At 33.5% G+C, this 18,323-nt stretch overlaps 1 protein-coding gene across 2 annotated transcripts in view; it reads right to left on the bottom strand.

Annotated features, from left to right (window-relative positions):
* LOC101895484 (calmodulin-binding transcription activator 1) overlaps window positions 1–18,323 on the bottom strand; it is a 180,981-nt gene that overhangs the window by 30,627 nt on the left and 132,031 nt on the right. For both annotated transcript variants that reach the window (XM_059120576.1, XM_059120577.1), the window contains one exon: window positions 1,972–2,039. In XM_059120576.1, the coding sequence (XP_058976559.1) occupies window positions 1,972–2,039 (68 nt within the window). The remainder of the gene's footprint in view (window positions 1–1,971; window positions 2,040–18,323) is intronic.

Consider the following 18,323-nt stretch of genomic DNA (forward strand, 5'->3'; position numbering starts at 1 on the left):
TTGGGGAGAACACGATGCTAATTTCGGATTTTATGATCGTTTTGATTATTCAAAATTTTGACCCTTTGTGGGTGAGGAACTAGAAGGACTGGTCCGATCTCCACAATAACAGATCTGGCGTTGATGGAAATATTGGGATGTGTCAAGTCGGAATGGAATCGGATGTTAATTTCGCGATTTATGAGCTTGATAGGTTTTGAAAATGTTGTCCCTTTTGTGGGGGAGGTACTAGAAGGAGTGGACTGATATATTCCATGCTCACAGCAGTCCTTGGGTTAATAAAAATATTGTGATGTGTGCAATTTGCAGAAAATCGGACGCTCATATCACATTTCATAAGAGTTATAACTGTTCAAAATGTTTACCCTTTGTGGGGGAGGTACTTGATGGGGTGGACCGATATTGTCCATTTTCGCACCTGACCTAGGACTGATGCAAATATTTGGATTTGCAAAGTTGGAGCAAAATCGGATTATACTTTCACTTTCTGTGCAGTATTTTTTTTTTAATTTTCGACCTTTTGTGGGTATGTACCAGAAGGAGCAGACCGATATTCCCCATCGCCGTACTCAAACTAAGTTTGATAATAATATTCCGATGTAACAAGTTGGGAACAAATCGGATACTCTCTTCGAGAGTCACCGTGCGCGCCTGCCAGCCAGACAGATGAACGGGCGGACATTACTAGATCGACTCCAAATGTCCGGAAACTGATTGGGTCCAAAGAGACCTAGGGTCTAAAACCGTTATTTCGATGAGACACGTTTTGGTTGTATCAAATGATATATACCCTCTCTAGCCATATGGCTTCTATGACAAAAAACCTTTTTTACCCAAGCGACGAAATCGTAAGATTAATGGAAGAGAATCCAAAGTATTGAACTAAACTAAAATTCTTTTGGCATTTCTTCTAAATTTAACAACATTATCATCTTCCCCCTAAAAACCAACGTTGTTTTTATAAAATCAACAATTGTGGGATTGAACTTAACTATTTTGCAACAATAAAAATATATAATTAGAAAATAATAATAATAATAATAATAATAATAATAATAATAATAATAATAATAATAATAATAATAATAATACTAATAATAATAATAATAATAATAATAATAATAATAATAATAATAATAATAATAATAATAATAATAATAATAATAATAATAATAATAATAATAATAATAATAATAATAATAATAATAATAATAATAATAATAATAATACTAATAATAATAATAATAATAATAATAATAATAATAATAATAATAATAATAATAATAATAATAATAATAATAATAATAATAATAATAATAATAATAATAATAAAATAATAATAATAAGAATAATAATAATAATAATAATAATAATAATAATAATAATAATAATAATAATATAATAATAATAATATAATAATAATAATAATAATAATAATAATAATATAATAATAATAATAATAATAAAAATAAAAATAATAATAAAAATAACAATATCAATAAAATACAGAAATGTCAAAATTGGTCTATAATTTCAGAGCATATTTTGTGTTCTTTATGTCCTTTCGTTTTAAATGATAATTTTATTATTTTGTAATTTTGATAAATTAATTAAAAAAAAAAAAACATTAATTTTATTCCCTTTGTCCCTTATGGTCTTATTTATTATGGAACAACAACGAACAGTTTGCATTTTAAAAAATTACATATATTTTTAAACTTTCAATCAATTAGTGACTATTACAGTTTAATATTTTTTTTATTATTTTCGAACTTTTTATTTCAATTGGAGATAATTAAATTCATTTATTTAATTGTAAGAAAATATTTCTTTAAGCCGGTTAAAAATATTTATTTTTCCTTATAAACGCATTTTTCACTTTATTACGATTCTCACATCTTTTTTAGTATTCTTTTCCGTTTTTTTTATTACCTCTTTTTTCTAAAAGGAAATAATTAACTTCTGACTCACCTTGTTTTGACTTCTTTCGATTGCCATTCATTGTGTTTATCAAAGCTGATAAGAATCGCAGCGATTTCCTGAAATAATAAACAAAAGGGATGAATGAAGCAAAAAAAAAAGAAACGTATTTAGTTAGAATATAAAACGAAGCGCTCATCTCTCTCATGTAATCTCAAGTAGTAATAATTGTGTCTTGGCATACAAACATTTAGATAAAAAAAAATATTTTAATTTATGGCATTTATATATTAAAAAAAACACACACATACATCTGTATGTAGATATAAATAAAAGAAAGAGTTGTTGTTTATCTTAGACACATAGAAAAAAATACTGCTGAAGATATTATAACATGTGTAAGTAATTTAGACAAAATTCTAAGAAATTTGTTTTTATTTAAAAAAAAAAAAAAAAAAAAAACTCAAAAGTATACTCATATGGTGGGGGTTTTGAGGCTAATTTAATGATTTCTAAGTATATTTATCTGCTTAAATTGAGAAGGAGAAATACAGAAAATAGTCGAAGAATCTAGTGCATTAGAAATAGATCACAAAACAAAAGTCCTCGTGGGAATATTTCCACCAAAGACATAGCCTGCTTTAAATTGGAGTCGATTTTTAAAATATTAATATTTAATTTTTAAACTGATTTGCTTGTAATCTAAAATTTCGAAAGTTTAAAAATCAGTAAAGAAAATCTTAAAGTCCGACGGGCCGACTTTATGATACCCTACACCACTTGCACTTTTAGTAGAGCTTCAAAAAAAATAAAGTTTTTATGGGGAATTTGTGAGAATTACATCATACCAACTATATAGTTTTAGTTATAATTTAAAGTCCAAAGGAACTAATATATGAGAGGAATATCCTCCTCTGAATCAATTGGTACTAAATTTTCCGAGGCATTTGTGCCTTGTGCCATTTGGTGCACGATTAAATTGAGATCGGAGCAAGATATATATGGGAGCTATATACTAATCTGAACCGATCTTCATAAAATTTAGCAGAGATATTTCTGAGCTGTATTTGATATATTTCACCAAATATCGTTGTTGCACAGTGCATTTTACAGCTGCGGAGAAAAAATATAACAAATCGGATGAACAATATATATGACAGCTATAGCTTTATCTGAACCGATTTTCACAAAATTTAACATATTAGTTTCTTGACTCAAACATAAGTACAAAGTTCCGTCACATTTACACGTTTGGTGCACAATAAAAGACAAATCGTACGAAGCTATATATGGGAGCTATACCCAAATCTGAACCGATCTCGATAAAATTTTAGCAAAGGTATTTCTGAGCTGTATTTGATATATTTTCCCGAATGCCGCTGTTGCAGAGTGTATATTACGGCAGCGGACGGCAAAAATAACAAATCGGATGAACAACATGTATCGGAGCTATAGTTATATCGGAGCCGATTTTGATCAAATTTAGTATACTTATTTTCAGGCCTAATTTAGTCGTATGCGAAATTCCATACTATTTGGGTTGATATCTCACGTTTGGTGCACAATAAAAGGCAAATCGGACAAAGATATATATCTAAATTTTGACGGATTATCCAATTCAATTACCAATTTTAATAGGGTTCGACCTTGGGCCAAATAAACGACTTGTGCAAAATGTCATCTGGACCGGGCTATAAATGCGACCTGTACTTTGTTTACAAGAATACATGGACAGTCGGGCGGACATGCATAATTCGGCTCAGAATGTAATTCTATGGTGATTATCAAAAGGGTCTATCTCGTTTCCTTTTGCCTATTACAAACAAATGCACAGAGACAAAATACCATGACTACCTTGTGGTGTAGGGTACAATGAGGCTAGGGCTTACATGGAACCTATTGGAAAAATAAAACTCCAAATATAAGTGCAAAGAAGTCCAGGGGAGTATTTCTAAAATTGGTGTTCTAGTAGGGAAGCTATACCAACATGTCGAACGACATAACCTACTTTGAATACCAAGAGTTCTAGGAGTAATTAAAGTGTCCTTGTGAAATGTGGCGAAGTAAGCGATATAATGCGAAGTTTGGCGCGAGCACTGGGACTGCTGTGATATATTTGTGATGTGTATTATTTGAAAAACCGGATTATCCTTTCTTCCAGCAAAAGGTCAACATTTCCAAATTTCGATATCCGGCAATTCCTTCTGGTACCTCTCCCTCAAAGGTCAACGTTTTTATACCCTTCACCTTGGAAAGGAGAGTATATTAACTTTGTCATTCCGTTTGTAATATAATTAAATATTCGTCGTAGACCCCATAAAGTATATATATTCATAATCAGCATAAAATTCTAAGTCGATTTAACGATGTCCGTCTGTCTGTCTGTCCGTCTGTCTGTCTGTCCGTCTGTCTGTCTGTACGTCTGTCTGTTGAAATCACGATACAGCCCACATTATTTGACGTAGAGCGCCAAAATTTAGCAGAGCAATTTGTGTTGTGTCTAGGATGGTTGGTATGAGATATAATGAGATATATCGATCCACGTTCTGGTCCCCATATAACGGTACCTCCCGATATTCGGTATTTTGATGGTTTTTGCCACATTTTTTCACTGATTTGTCTAAAAATTGGTATTTGTGGGTCATAATGGGTCCTAGTTCGTGTGGCGAAACATTGTATGTATAGGTCCACGTTTTGATATAGTCCCCATATAACGGCACACATACCATTATTTCTACTAACACAAGATCAGCTGTGCAGATGGGATGTATCGGTCCACTCCTTCTGGTAGCTCCCCCACACAGGGTTCAAGATTGTGAAAAACAGAACGCTCAAAGAAGCATCCAACTCTCTTCAAATTCCACACACAAGCATTTTTGCTAAAATAAGATCTGTTGTGAAGATGATATATACCTGCGAACTCCTCTTGGTACCTCACCCAAAGAGTCACAACTTTCAATATTTTAATTTGTCATAAATTGCGAAACAAGTCAATATGGAATTTAACGGAATTTATAATTTCGCATAAAATTGGATATAAATATTCGATTTCCTTCAAATTTTGCTCATACCAATATTTGTATCTGTATTGGATGAAGTATGCAAATGGAATACCTCGATCTACTATATCTGGAACCTCACACACATTTTTTCTAAAAATTATCACATATCTCACATAAAGAAAGGAAGTAACCAAATAAAGCTCCCGCTCTTCTATGGAAAATAGAAGAGCGCCAGTTCTTCTACGACAAATAGGAGAGCGCCGTTCTTCTATGGCAAATAGGAGAGCTCCAGCTCTTCTGTGGCAAATAGGAGAGCTCCAGCTCTTCTATGGTAAATCCATACTTAATCACGATTGAGATTTAATATTGTGTAATGTTTGAAATCACAACTGAAGATTTTTCTGGAAATGTTTTACAATACCACAATGCAACCTTATTGAGACCTTATTTTTTATTGTGACACTTTTGTAATCGTATCTAATATTATACAATCCTTAAAAGGACACAAGGCTAAATACATAAAAATTTTCGCTGAGTTTTCCAAAAATTCCCACAGCCAATTTTGCTGAATTCAATAAATATTTTATAGAAATTTCAAGGACTCTCTCACGCACCCACACATGTACAAAACATTACAAGTAAATTTCGATATTTCAACGATTTTATTATTGCCATTATTTTGTGTGTGTGGCTCGTTGTGTGGTGGTCCCCTGTCATAACTCTTATATTTCTTGTTGAGACTGCTTTTTTATTATGTAAAGGCGTTTTGGGTGAACATGTCTAACATATGTAATGACCTCAAATGCCATCATAAATATTTCTTAAAAAAATACAACATTTTCCAAAGCCACCAACCAATGACAAGGACATTCTTGGCAAATGCAATAGAAAATATCATAAAAAATTGCTTTCGTATGAAGAAATCAAAGGAATCGTCAAAACGCTGATTGAATCAAGAAGTATTTGCGTCAAAATGCCAAACAAGTGTAAAAGAGAACGACAACAACAACAACAAATATGCCAAACATTCAAATATTTTAGAGTGGCCCGTTTAGCAAACGGAAACGGAAATAAACCTTAACGGATTTCAAGTTTAGCATGATTTGTTTGAGCTACTTGCTGCTCCCTTAAGTACTTAAAGAAACACAAAGAAGAAGGACGAAGGAAGATATTTTTCTGTTGACTTATTAATGCCAACACATACTCGACATGAATCCTTTAGACTTAACTCGTTGTTTTTTTTTTGTGCTTATGATGATGCTCCTTGAAATGTAGCACTTTGCTAGACTCCGAAGGTTTAACCACAAGTTAAGGGGATGTACTTATGTGCGAAAGAGTGTGGGAAATGTTACCGCGAACAGTGGGTAACTGAAAGACACTTAATATAGACAAAAATAAATAAAAATAAAAAACAATTGTGGATAAGCCTGACCATTTTGCAACAACAAAATACTACGGTATCCCGAACAAACAAGCCACACTGTTCTATTTATAGACAAGGCACGGTCGACGAAAGGGTTTTTGTTGTAACAGACAAAACCAACTTACATGGTTATGCTACTTCGTTCAGGTTGAACGAAAGCATAACAAGTGGAGAAAGATGAAAATGTTTATAAGTGCGGTTGTAAGATTTAGAAGACTTTCCAAAAGAATTTTAGTTTTATATAATTCTTTGGTTCCTCTTCTATTGAGCTTACGATCTCGTCACTTGGGTAAAAAAAAAATGTTTTTTGTCATAGAAGTTATTTTTAAAATAACTTCTGGGGAGAATATCCCAGACAAAAACAAGGGAACTGATGAGGATTGGTGGCTCTTTCCGAAACCTAGGTATTCCCTGCCTTACCCCCTGGTAAACATTACCATCGTTCTCCACTAATAAACAAACGTTGTTTTTATAAAAACAACAATAAAGGGATAAGCCTGACCATTTTGCAACAACAAAATACTACGGTATCCCGAACAAACAAGCCACATTGTCGAAAATTTATAAAAGTTTCAAAGCAAATCGGCAAGTGATTTTTTGCGAGGAAAGTTCTTTTCCTCTTTTCAGAGACCACTGCTTGGTTCAAATAAAGGTCTAAGAACTAAAACCGCGGTTAGATCGCCTTGCCGAGCTTCCAAGAGGTAAAGAAACTTTTTAAACACAAAAGTATTGGTATTGATGTACTGGAACTTCAAAATACCGTAACGTAAATACCGAATATCGGGAGGTACAGTTGTTTGAGGGCTATACGAAAAAGTGAAAAAGACAAGGTGTGTGCAAAATGTTTTCCTTCTTAAAAATTCGCTCGAAAGATAGTAGATCAAAAATATATGAGTGCTTGGGTGTAACATGAGTACTTCTAGAAGTTACAAACGGAATGACAAAATTGCTATACCATCTATAGTATGGTGGCTACATTGAGTATATATCATTTGATACGGTCAAAACGTGCCCCATCGAAATAACACCTTTAGACCCTATGTCTCTTAGGACAAAATCCGTTTATGAGTCGATTTAGGGGCGTCTGACCGTCTGGCTGGCGCGCACGGTAACTGTCGAAGAGAGTATCTGATTTGGTTCAAACGTGGTACACCGAAATATTTTTTTTATCAAAATTACATCGAGTTCAGAAATGAGCAATATGGGTCCACTGCTTCAGCTACCTGCCCATAAAAGGACAGAATATTCACAGAAAATAATTTATCTTTTACAACAAGAAAAGATCACTTAATTTTGTGTAAACTTTCAAAATTCTTATCATTGTTCGGTCAGGTGTAAAAATGGAGATTATTAGCCCACTCCATCAAGTACCTCCCGAATAGAGGGTGGTCAATATTTGCAATATCTGGAATTAACGCCCAGATTAAACGGAATCTTAAAATTATGCACGAAGACCAATCTTAGTACGTCGGCGTGTGGTAAGGCTGGGTTTTTGAAAATTCGTACTAAAAGGTTACGGAAAGTACTAAAAGGACAAACGCAATGAAATTGGGTGCAGGTTTGATGAAGTGCAGAATAAATGTACCAAAGCGTTTTTTGAAAAATCTAACCTTAATTTAACAAAAAATACCAAAATGGCACAATGGTGCCATTATATACCATGTGAGCGGATAGAGCTAAAAACTTGAAATTTGGTATGAGAATTAAGGTTGGGAAAGTAAGTTTGATATATGACGGTGCTTTTTGGAAATGTATTAGGGTTCCTGTACATGTGGAGATGATTTCGGAAATGTGGACATATCGAGATGGTATCGGAAATGTGTACTAAATTTATAGTATTTAGTATTGGGTGAATGCATAGAGATCTGAAATTTAATTTTTACATTGCTCTTGGTATCAATGTTTGACATTTGACGGTGGATTGGAATTGCGTTCTATATTTGTAGGAAAAGTACTAAATTGTACTAAATTTGGTATTAGGTGAAGGAATAGAGCTGAAATCCTGAAAATTTATATTTTGGTCTCTGCTGGTAACAGGAATTGATATATGAGGTTGGGGTTTGGAAATGTGTACTATAATTGTACGAAAAGTATTGAATTTGGTATAATTTGGTATTGGGTGAACAGATAGTGCTTAAAAATTTAAAGTTTGGTATTAGGGTCCCTGTTCATGGGGAGGAAATGTGGACATATGTAGGTGCTTTCCGAAATGTGTACTACAATTGTACGAAAAGTATTGTATGATACTTTATTTGGCATTACCTAAAGGTGAAGGTAAATTACTGATTCTATCTGTGTTTTAGATTTATCAATGGCTTGTAAATGTGTACTATAATTGTACGAAAAGTACTACGAGGTACTAAATTTAATATTGGTTGAAGGAATAGGACTCGAATCCTCAAATTCGATATTGAAGTCTCTGTTGGTAACTGGAATATAGCTATAGAGGTGGTCTTGAAAATGCGTCCTATATAAGTACGAAAAGTACTAAATGGTACTAAATTTAGTATTGATTGAAGGGACAGAACTCGAACCCTCAAATTTGATTTTGAGGTCTTTATTGGTAATTGGATTTATGATATGAAGGTGGTACTAGAGATGTGTACTTTAATTGTACGAAAAGTACTAAATAATACTAAAATTTTATTTTATTTGCTGAAATTTTATATACATATCACTGTTGTTGTCTGTGGTTAAGATGTAGAGGTGATTTTGGAAATGTCTACCATAATTGTACGAAAAGTACTAAATAATACTAAATTTGGTATTGGGTTAAGGAATAGCTCTATGCTGAAATTTTATATATATATAACTGTTGGTGTCTGTGGTTAAGATGTGGAGGTGATTTTGGAAATGACTACCATAATTGTACGAAAAGTACTAAATGGTACTATATTTAATATTTGGTGAACGGATAGAGATAAAGTCCCGAAATTTGATATTGAGGTCTCTGTTGGTATTGAGATCTTGTTCGAAAAGTACTAAATGGTACCAATGTTGGATTACTGTTGGTGTCTAGGATGGAGAGATGTAGAGTGTTTTGGATATGTGACCTAAATGTTGCTAAATTTGGTATTGGGTAACGGGAAAGATAAAGTCCCGAAATTTGATATTGAGGTCGAAAAGTACTAAATGGTACCAATGTTGGATTGCTGTTGGTGTCTAGGATGTAGAGATGTAGAGTGTTTTGGATATGTGTACTAAATGTAGCTAAATTTGTTATGGGGTAAAGGGAAAGAGAATTTGATATTAAGATCACTGTTTGTTTCTAGGGTTTACATATGCAGACATTAAAATAGTTTTGTACAAAAATAATTGGATGTGGGTTCATTGTCCAATGGTTCTACTAATATCCTCCTCAGTAAACTGTAAAATGAAAGATTTTGAAAATTTTAGTGTAAAAGGTAAACATTTTTCTATTATTCTTTCCGAAAAAGGAAAATTTTATATAAAATATAAAATACTGAAAGTCTACAAATAAGATTTATAAAGTTTTGATTAAAGACTTTGTCAAACTGAACAAATTGTGTATGTTGAGTACTAAAAAGCCCAAACGAACTGTTGAAACGAATCTAACATTTTATGGTGGATTTTTCTCTGACAAGGTAGCGGGCAGTTGCAAGTGCAGAAATATAACAATTTATAAACATTATTTTTTAAATTTGTTTGTTTTATTTTAATAAAATTTTTTTCAAAAAACATTAATTTTTCAAAAAAGGTTTTTTTTTAAAATATATATATTTTCACCGATTTAAAATGAATTTTAAACATTTCCTCAAATACCAAGACCGTAAACGAGAATTTTTTACATATTTTCTTGCAAAAAATTTCTAGTCAAATAATTTCTCCCCCGTTTCTTCCTAAAAACACAAACAAATCCGTTCTTCACCCACTGTCTCTCACGTGGGAGGACCCTCGGAAAAATCATAAATAAGAAAAGGAAAAACAACAAAACTCTTCAACCCAAACTGAACATCTTCTGACAAGTGTGCCTTTTTTTGCACGAGAATATTTGAAATTCGCGACAATATGTCACACTAAAGTGCCTCACATAATGGACTGACTTCCCCTTGGCAAGCATGGGCAGGACATCGAATAGTCAATTTTGTAACAACTCCTATCTGTGGCAGCACACAGACCACAGATGTGAATCCGAGTAGCAGCAAATATATGTGGTAACAAAAAACATGTGGTTTACAAAAAAAACGGGCGAATAAATCACACACACCACCCTACCGTAGCTCAAATCGAAGAGAATGAAAAAACAACAAATCGAAATACTCATTTTAAATTATTCATAAAATGGAAAACATGACTCCATCCCTTCAACCAGCAACAGAACCGACAAGTGAAATCTGAGAGTAGCGAGAAAAACAAGCCAACCAACAATCAAATTGATAACTATACAAATGGGTTTCCTGGACCCCCTCCATCCGCCCAACCATTTGTAGTTCACCCTAACAGCTATCGATGATGATGACGATAGGGATGGCCGCCTGCCCGGCCAATGAAAGTAATTTTTATAAATATTAAAGTAACAAGGAATGAACTTGGGTTACTGCCATTTATGTCCTCGATGTTTTCTCTTCTTTTTTTGTTGATTTTAAGGATTTTGTTCTCTTTTTGGGTATATCTTCTCGTTTTGTTGTTGTTGTTGTTGCCAACAACAGCAGCAACAACTAGTGACAAATAAATCGTGACATTTATAACATATTAATTGATTAATTTTATATCCGATGGTGGTATACGATTGGCATTACGTGACCGCTCACAACAACAAAAAATGAAAATGAAAACGAAAATAAAAATTGTGATTGGATGCCTGATGGCAAATAAAATAGTGAAAACGTTTCATAATAAAACAAACGACGGTAATAAATAAAAATTGTTGCGGAAGCAAAGAAGGTCTTTCGTTATGGAAGAAATGCGAAGAGGTCAATTGAAATGAATACAAATTTCAAAAGACCAACAGAATTGTAAAAAGCTATTTTTAAGAATATATATTTTTTAAAGGACAAAAAGTATATTTTCAGATTGTTCCTGGTACTACTTTTTTAAAGACAATGTTTTCCAAAAAATTGGCGTGGCTTTAATATTTATTTTTTTAAAAGTTAACTGCTATAATCATGAGTTTTCGTAGATTTTTGAAGGTTTTGTTTATTATTGGGAAAGCTATTTGTGAATTTTTCAACAATTAATGGGATTTTTTTTAAGAATTTTTATTTTTATACCTTCAATAAGGCTACAGAGAGTATATATAATATGATACGGCGAAAGCGTGCTTTATCGAAATAACGGTTTTAGCCCGTAGGCTCAACTCCCTTTTAGGATATTTGGAGTCACAATTTTGGCAGAAAAAAATCTACCATATAGAGCAATAAAGGATTATTTAATTTTGCTTCAAATTGGCAAATCCTAATATTTATATATTTTGCGAAACCGGACTCTACCATGTACCTACACCGTAAAAGGTCAAAATTTGTGAATAATTGTGCCTCTTATAAAATATGTGTCCCGCGCATCCCAATATTTTTACCAATGCAAGATCTGGTACGAAGATGAAATAAATCGAATCACACTTTCTGCTACATAGACCTCCCCCCCCCCATTAAAACTCTCAAAATTTTGAATAATCACAACTCACATAAAATAAGAAATAAACATCCGATTCTCAAGAGGGTAAAATAAAAAAAAAACTGCAACAAAGTCAAACGCCATAATTTTTACATTTTTTTTTTAATTTTATTGAATAAAAGCAAAAAAAAATCGGAAATAGCATCAAATTTTAGTATAATTTGTTCGAACTGGTCACCTTTTGCACGAATTATGGCCTTTAAATGGCCAATGAAACCGTCACACGCTACCCGAATGTTGCTCTGCGGTATTTTGGCCCATTCCCGGCGAAGCGCTTGTTTGAGGTGATCGACACTTTGGCATTTTTAGTGCCAGCCTTGCTTTCCAAAATACTCCAGACACAATAGTCCAACGGATTGGTATCCGGAGATTTTGGTGGCCATTGTGCGTTGGAAATGAAGCGAGGAACCTCAATTTTTTAATCATTCTTGGGTGGCGTGTTTTGAGAGCGATAGTGCTGAGTCCTGTCGGAATGTCCAAGGTCTGTGACCAAAATGTTTGCGTGCCCAAGGCTTTAATACACCCTCCAGAATATTTTCGCGATAATATTCGGCATTTATTCTGATGCCACGGTCGATTAATACGAGCGGAGGGTGATCATCGCCGGCGTTTCAGTTCTGGTGGCCGAAGGTGCACATTTTCAGCTGACCTCTTTGGCAAGTAAACACGTTGTATTTTGTATGTTTACAAATTGCTGGACAACGAATGTTTTCTCATCGGAGAAAACAGTTCACCACTTTCGACCAAGCGAAGCAACTCTTTAGCTCTTTTGAGTCTATTTTCTTTCTGTTGCGATGTAAGATCTTGCACTTTTTGGAATTTCAGTAACTTTACCCCCAGCTCATTTGTCAATATTTGCCGAATGGAATATTGCGATATGTTCAGCTCACGAACCACTGTGACGCGGGTTTCGATCAAGTCGCTTCTTTACTTTTCGAACCATTTCTGCTGATGTTGCAGTTTTCTTCCGTCCACTTCCTTGACGTCGGGCTACGCTACCAGTATCACGGTAATGAGCGATGGTAAGAGACACAGAAGATTTATTCACATTTAAATGCTGGAGTGGTCTAAGGATAGCCACATGTGGTTTTCCAGCCAAATATAAAGAAATCACACTATCCCGCTTGAATTCCATCAAGAATAACTTTTTTCCGGAAAATTCTCGCCAAAATGCTGTACGCTTATAAACAATATAATGAGCTGTCACTGGAATAATTTTAACAGCCGTCGGACGAGTGCTTTAGAAATGACAGCAGTCTAAAATTGGTTGCAGTTTTTTCATCTCACCCTGTATAATAGTGGATTTGTAAATTTTTTCTCATAACACAAATCGTAGATATTTTAAACATTCCTTCCAATTCCCACACTGCCTCTCGTTTTTTTTCCCCAATGAATGTCACCGTGTAAACACATGTCCAGTGTGTTATTGTCCACTTAAACATTTTGCATAAATAATTCCAAAGACAATAATAAAAATACCTCTCGCGAAATAAACAAAAATACGAGTGGTGGACCGACCAACCGGCCGACCGACCATTCATTCCTTACATTTTAGTTGCCTAAAAGCTGGCAATAGCTGCCACCAGTGGTTGGTGGACACTTCATATATGAATGTTTCTTGCCTCCGTATATGACACCTGTAAATTAAAGGATTGTGGTTTTTATGAGTGTGTGTGTGTAATGTCAAATATGAACAACCAAGCTACCGTACAACCAAAATGAAAAAGACTCTGGTGGTCATTTTTCGCTAGCTAGCTGGCTAACCAACCAACCGACCGAACCCAACAATGTCATATATAACCTTACTTATGGCCTTCGAATGGCCGGCCAGGGGACCAGGATATATTAACACTATTTTCGACATTTGACTTTCTCATTGTCGTCGTGACAAACCCAACCACACACTTGGTCACAATGTGTGGAGGACCACAAGAACTGGGCCGCACAGCTTTGCTCTCTCGAGGTGCTAAAGGTGGTAGATGGTATCTGATAGGAAATGGCTGGTCTCCGGTAATGTTGAGGAAAAAAATTAACAACAACAAAAAAACTTTAAATCATTTCCGTGAAAACAGCGCTTTTATGTACCAACATCCATGGACAACAACAGCGCCCAAAATCTGCTAGTGGCCACCAGAGCAATGGTGGTAAGTGCGGCATGTGACACGTGGCATATGTGTTGCCCTCATGGAATGTCAAGGAAATTGTAAAAATATTTACTCAGAATCGTGTAGCACAAATTTTCATTAAGGACATAAAAATTGCAATTTCTCTTCCCAATGACGATGGAGAAGGAGTTTTAAGTAATTTTAATATCCCTTGCCTTTTTTTTTTGAGAAAGCGGACCATGTGTCAGAGAGTGGGAAAGTGTGAGAATATGTTGATGTTTATCCTTAAAGGATTCCAATGCATGTTGTTGTGCAGCAGCAACAGAATGTAATATAAGTATGTGTGAAAATTCTCGATTTGGGGGGTCTTGTAATTCATTTCGTTTTAAACAAGGTGCGAAAATTATTTCCTTCCTTTTCTTTTTGGTTTTGGGGAATGTGAAAATTGTAAATCGGATTTAAGGATTATAAAATATAGCATACATGAAAAATTCTAAATTAGAAAATATGGGGATATGACAAATTGTGAGGCTATTCTTAATTTTTGATTTTGGCATACATATTGAAACTAAAAGAGATTTCACATGTGAAAACTAATTCATTTGGAAATTGTGACAGAAAAACTCAAATTACAGTTTTAGAATTTCAAGCTGGCCAAGAATTTAAATTATCGAAAAAAAGTTGATATTATCTTGAATTTAAAGTTTTTTTTTTTTTGTAAAAAAATCATCGGAGTTATAATTGAATGTTTTTAAAAAAGACATCTAGATGTCTTTTGGGATATTATACCACATTTTTAAGAAATATATATTTTTTAAAAGAACATGGACTTTGAATTTTGGACAATTGAATTTTAAATTTTTAAAGAATATTTTAAAGGTCGTCGTAGCTATTCTTGAAAGAGAGAATATTGACCCACTTCTTCTAGTACCTCACCCACAAAAGGTTAATGGTTTTAAAAAAGGGATCAGTCGGTTATGCCGACAGTTGTATACCCTCAGCCAATGTTCTATTATCTAAATATATTTTGACTTCTATTATGATTATTCAAATTCTTGACACTCTATGGGGTAGGATCCGAAGGAATGGACCAATACTGTCAATTTCGTATCGGACCTAAATAAATGTGATATAAATATATTGACTACTTCCTTCTCTTTATGTGAGATATGTGATATTTTTTAGAAAATTTTAGAATGTACGTGAGGCGCCAGGTATTTGTCGACGGAAATATTCCATTTTCATACTTCATCTAAAATTGTATACATTTATATCCAATTTTATGCGAAATCATAAATTCCATATTCAAGTCTGGTTGCTGGTTGAGAGGAATATTTAGATATAGCACGTTGTAAAGAATCGCTGACTTATTTCGCAAGTTATGAAAGATAAAAGTATTGAAAATGATGACCCTTTGTGGGGGGAGGTACCAGATCACAAAAGATCTTGTGTTAGCAAAAATGTTTGTATGTGTGAAATTTGATGCTTTTTTCGCTTTATTTGAGCGCTTTGTTTTTCAAAATCTTTAACCCTATATGGGGGAGGTACCAGAAGAAATTGTCCGATATCTACCATATTTATAACAAATCTTGTGTTGATTAAAATATTAAGATGTGCCAAGTCTGAGTGGAATCGGATGTTAATTTCGCGTGTTATCAGCTTCATAGATATTCAAAATGTTGACCCTTTGTGAGAAAGGTACAAGAAGAAGTGGACCGATATATTACATCTTCACAGCAGATCTTGTGTTAGTAGAAATATTGGGATGGGTAAAATATGAAGAGAACCGGATGATTATTTCGGATTTTATAATCGTTTTGGTTATTCAAAATTTGAAGGGGTATACCGATATATCCCACATTCACAGCAGATCTAATGTTAGCATTTTCATATTTCACACATGCTATTAGTGTGAAATATGAAAAGAACCGGTTGCTTATTTCGGATGTTATAATCGATTTGGTTATCGGATGTTAATTTGGAATCGGATGTTAATTTCGCGTTTTATGAACTTCATGGATATTCAAAATGTTGACCCTTTGTGGGGGATGTACCAGAAGGAGTGGACAAATATATTCCGTCTTCACACCAGAACTTGAGTTAATAAAAAAATATTGCGATCTGTGTAATTTGGAGGCAATCGGATTCTTACATCACATTTTATTAGAGTTATAATTATTCAAAATGTTGACTCTCTATGGGGGAGGTACTTGCTAGAATGGATCGATATTGTTCATTTTCGCACCTGACCTAACACTGATGCAAAGAGTAGAATTTGCAAATTTGCGTTATCTTTTTTTCTGCGCAGTAAAACATTTTTGGAAAATGTCGACTTTTTGGAGTGGGCCGTAATTGCCCATATACTAACTCGATCTAAGTTCGATAATAACATTATGATGTACTAAGTTTTGGATGTATCAAATCGGATACTCCCTTCGAGAGTTATCGTGCACACCAGGCAGTAGACAGACGGACGGACATCGCTAGATCGACTCCAACATTTTTTGAAACGAATTTGATCCAAAGAGACCTAGGGTCTAAAACCGTTATTTCGATCAGGCACGTTTTGGCCGTATCATGTATATCCTCTCTAGAAATATGGCTGAGGGTATCAAAATTTAAAGGATTTATGTCATAAAATTGTGGGTCACATTTATAATTTGTTTCCAGGTCTGCTTGCCGTTTTTTTAGGAAAGGATTTTTTATCAAACTCAACCCAAGACCCAAAAAAATGAGTTTTATACAAAAAAAAAAAAAAAAAAATAAAATAAAAAATCATACATTTCCTTTAAGGGTCTAATGACCAAAAATTATGGAGTTTTTTTAATATCAAAGACCTCCCATCAATGATAATTAGTATTCTTGAGGACATTTTTAAGGTTTCCTGGCGAAAATAGCGGATTTTTGTTTTGTTTTTGTAAGGGAAGTTTTAGCACTACTTGTAAATAACTTTGTCGACAACTTTTTGAGCAAAATTTTTCTGTGGAAATGTTAAAGGACCGTTTGGCTCAAAATCAATTTTTTTGAGAAAATATGACCTTTTTAAAAAATTCAAGGACTTTCTTATTAATAACCATGGATTTTATTAAGAATATTTTGTAGATTTCCTGGTAAATAATCAAGATTTTTATAGTTTTTTTCAAGGTACTTCTTGCCCATGTCAAAAACACCTTTAGTCAGATGTTATTCTAGAAATTGTTAGCACGATCCAAAATCTTTATTTTGAAAAACTCAACTTTATAAAAATTATTGTGTTCGTTTTTTCATTCCTCAACTAATATTCACAAAATAAAAAGAAGATTGTGGGCCAGAATTTTAAATCAATAATTGAATAATTAGTAAAATTTGTAATTGAGATTAGCCGCAAAAGTTTAACTGCCAGATATAAAGTGCAAAGGCGTTGAAATCAGGGAAAAATCTAAAAAAAAAAATCCCAAAAAAAGTAACCATTTGGGATATAACTCACCAATTACTTCTTTCAATAGAAACAATGAATTGATGGCAAGTAATTAGAATAATTCTGATCAGAGTAGGAGGAGAAGAGCATGACAATTATTCATCTACTGTTAAGAATGTTTATAGTCAGTGCATACAATCATCAGATTCGTAAATTCGTTTTTTTTTTAATAAAACGTAAAGAGAAAACACAAAATCAGGATGACAAACGCTTATTTCGGTGTATTTAACACAATCATAGTTTAAGAGATTTAAAGGAGTAAAACATACACACACACACAAACATATATATGCTAAGATGGGTTGAGATTTTGGCAGGCAAGTTGACTAAATTAAAAAATAAAACTTTATTAAAATCACAAAGACAACAAAAGAGAAAAATAAAAATTAAGTACAACAAATAAAAACATAAACCGGCGAATCGTAGTCCTTATTTACCACATTTTGGATGAGCCCATGAATGTTTCAGCTGTGAGAGTAGATGCGATGTGTGTGCCCAAACCGGTGTATGATACACATGTAAAATATGTTTATCGTTGTATATCGGTTTACTTATTTACACTAGAGAGCACAGTGGCTTGAAGCCATATTAACATGTTATAACGAATTTTAAATTAAGGATTAAAATCGCTAATTGAGACCATAAAATATAGTACTGGCCATACATCGCCCTTAGGCAAATAACATCTGTAAAAATAAATTGTAAGTTGCACTAGCAAAGACATAAACCACGCGCAATTTGTGTTGGTGTACAATGGGTTTTACAATTTTTATGATTTCAAC

Source organism: Musca domestica, unplaced genomic scaffold (genome assembly GCF_030504385.1).
Source record: "Musca domestica strain aabys unplaced genomic scaffold, Musca_domestica.polishedcontigs.V.1.1 17, whole genome shotgun sequence".
In the NCBI taxonomy this organism is placed as follows: domain Eukaryota; kingdom Metazoa; phylum Arthropoda; class Insecta; order Diptera; family Muscidae; genus Musca; species Musca domestica.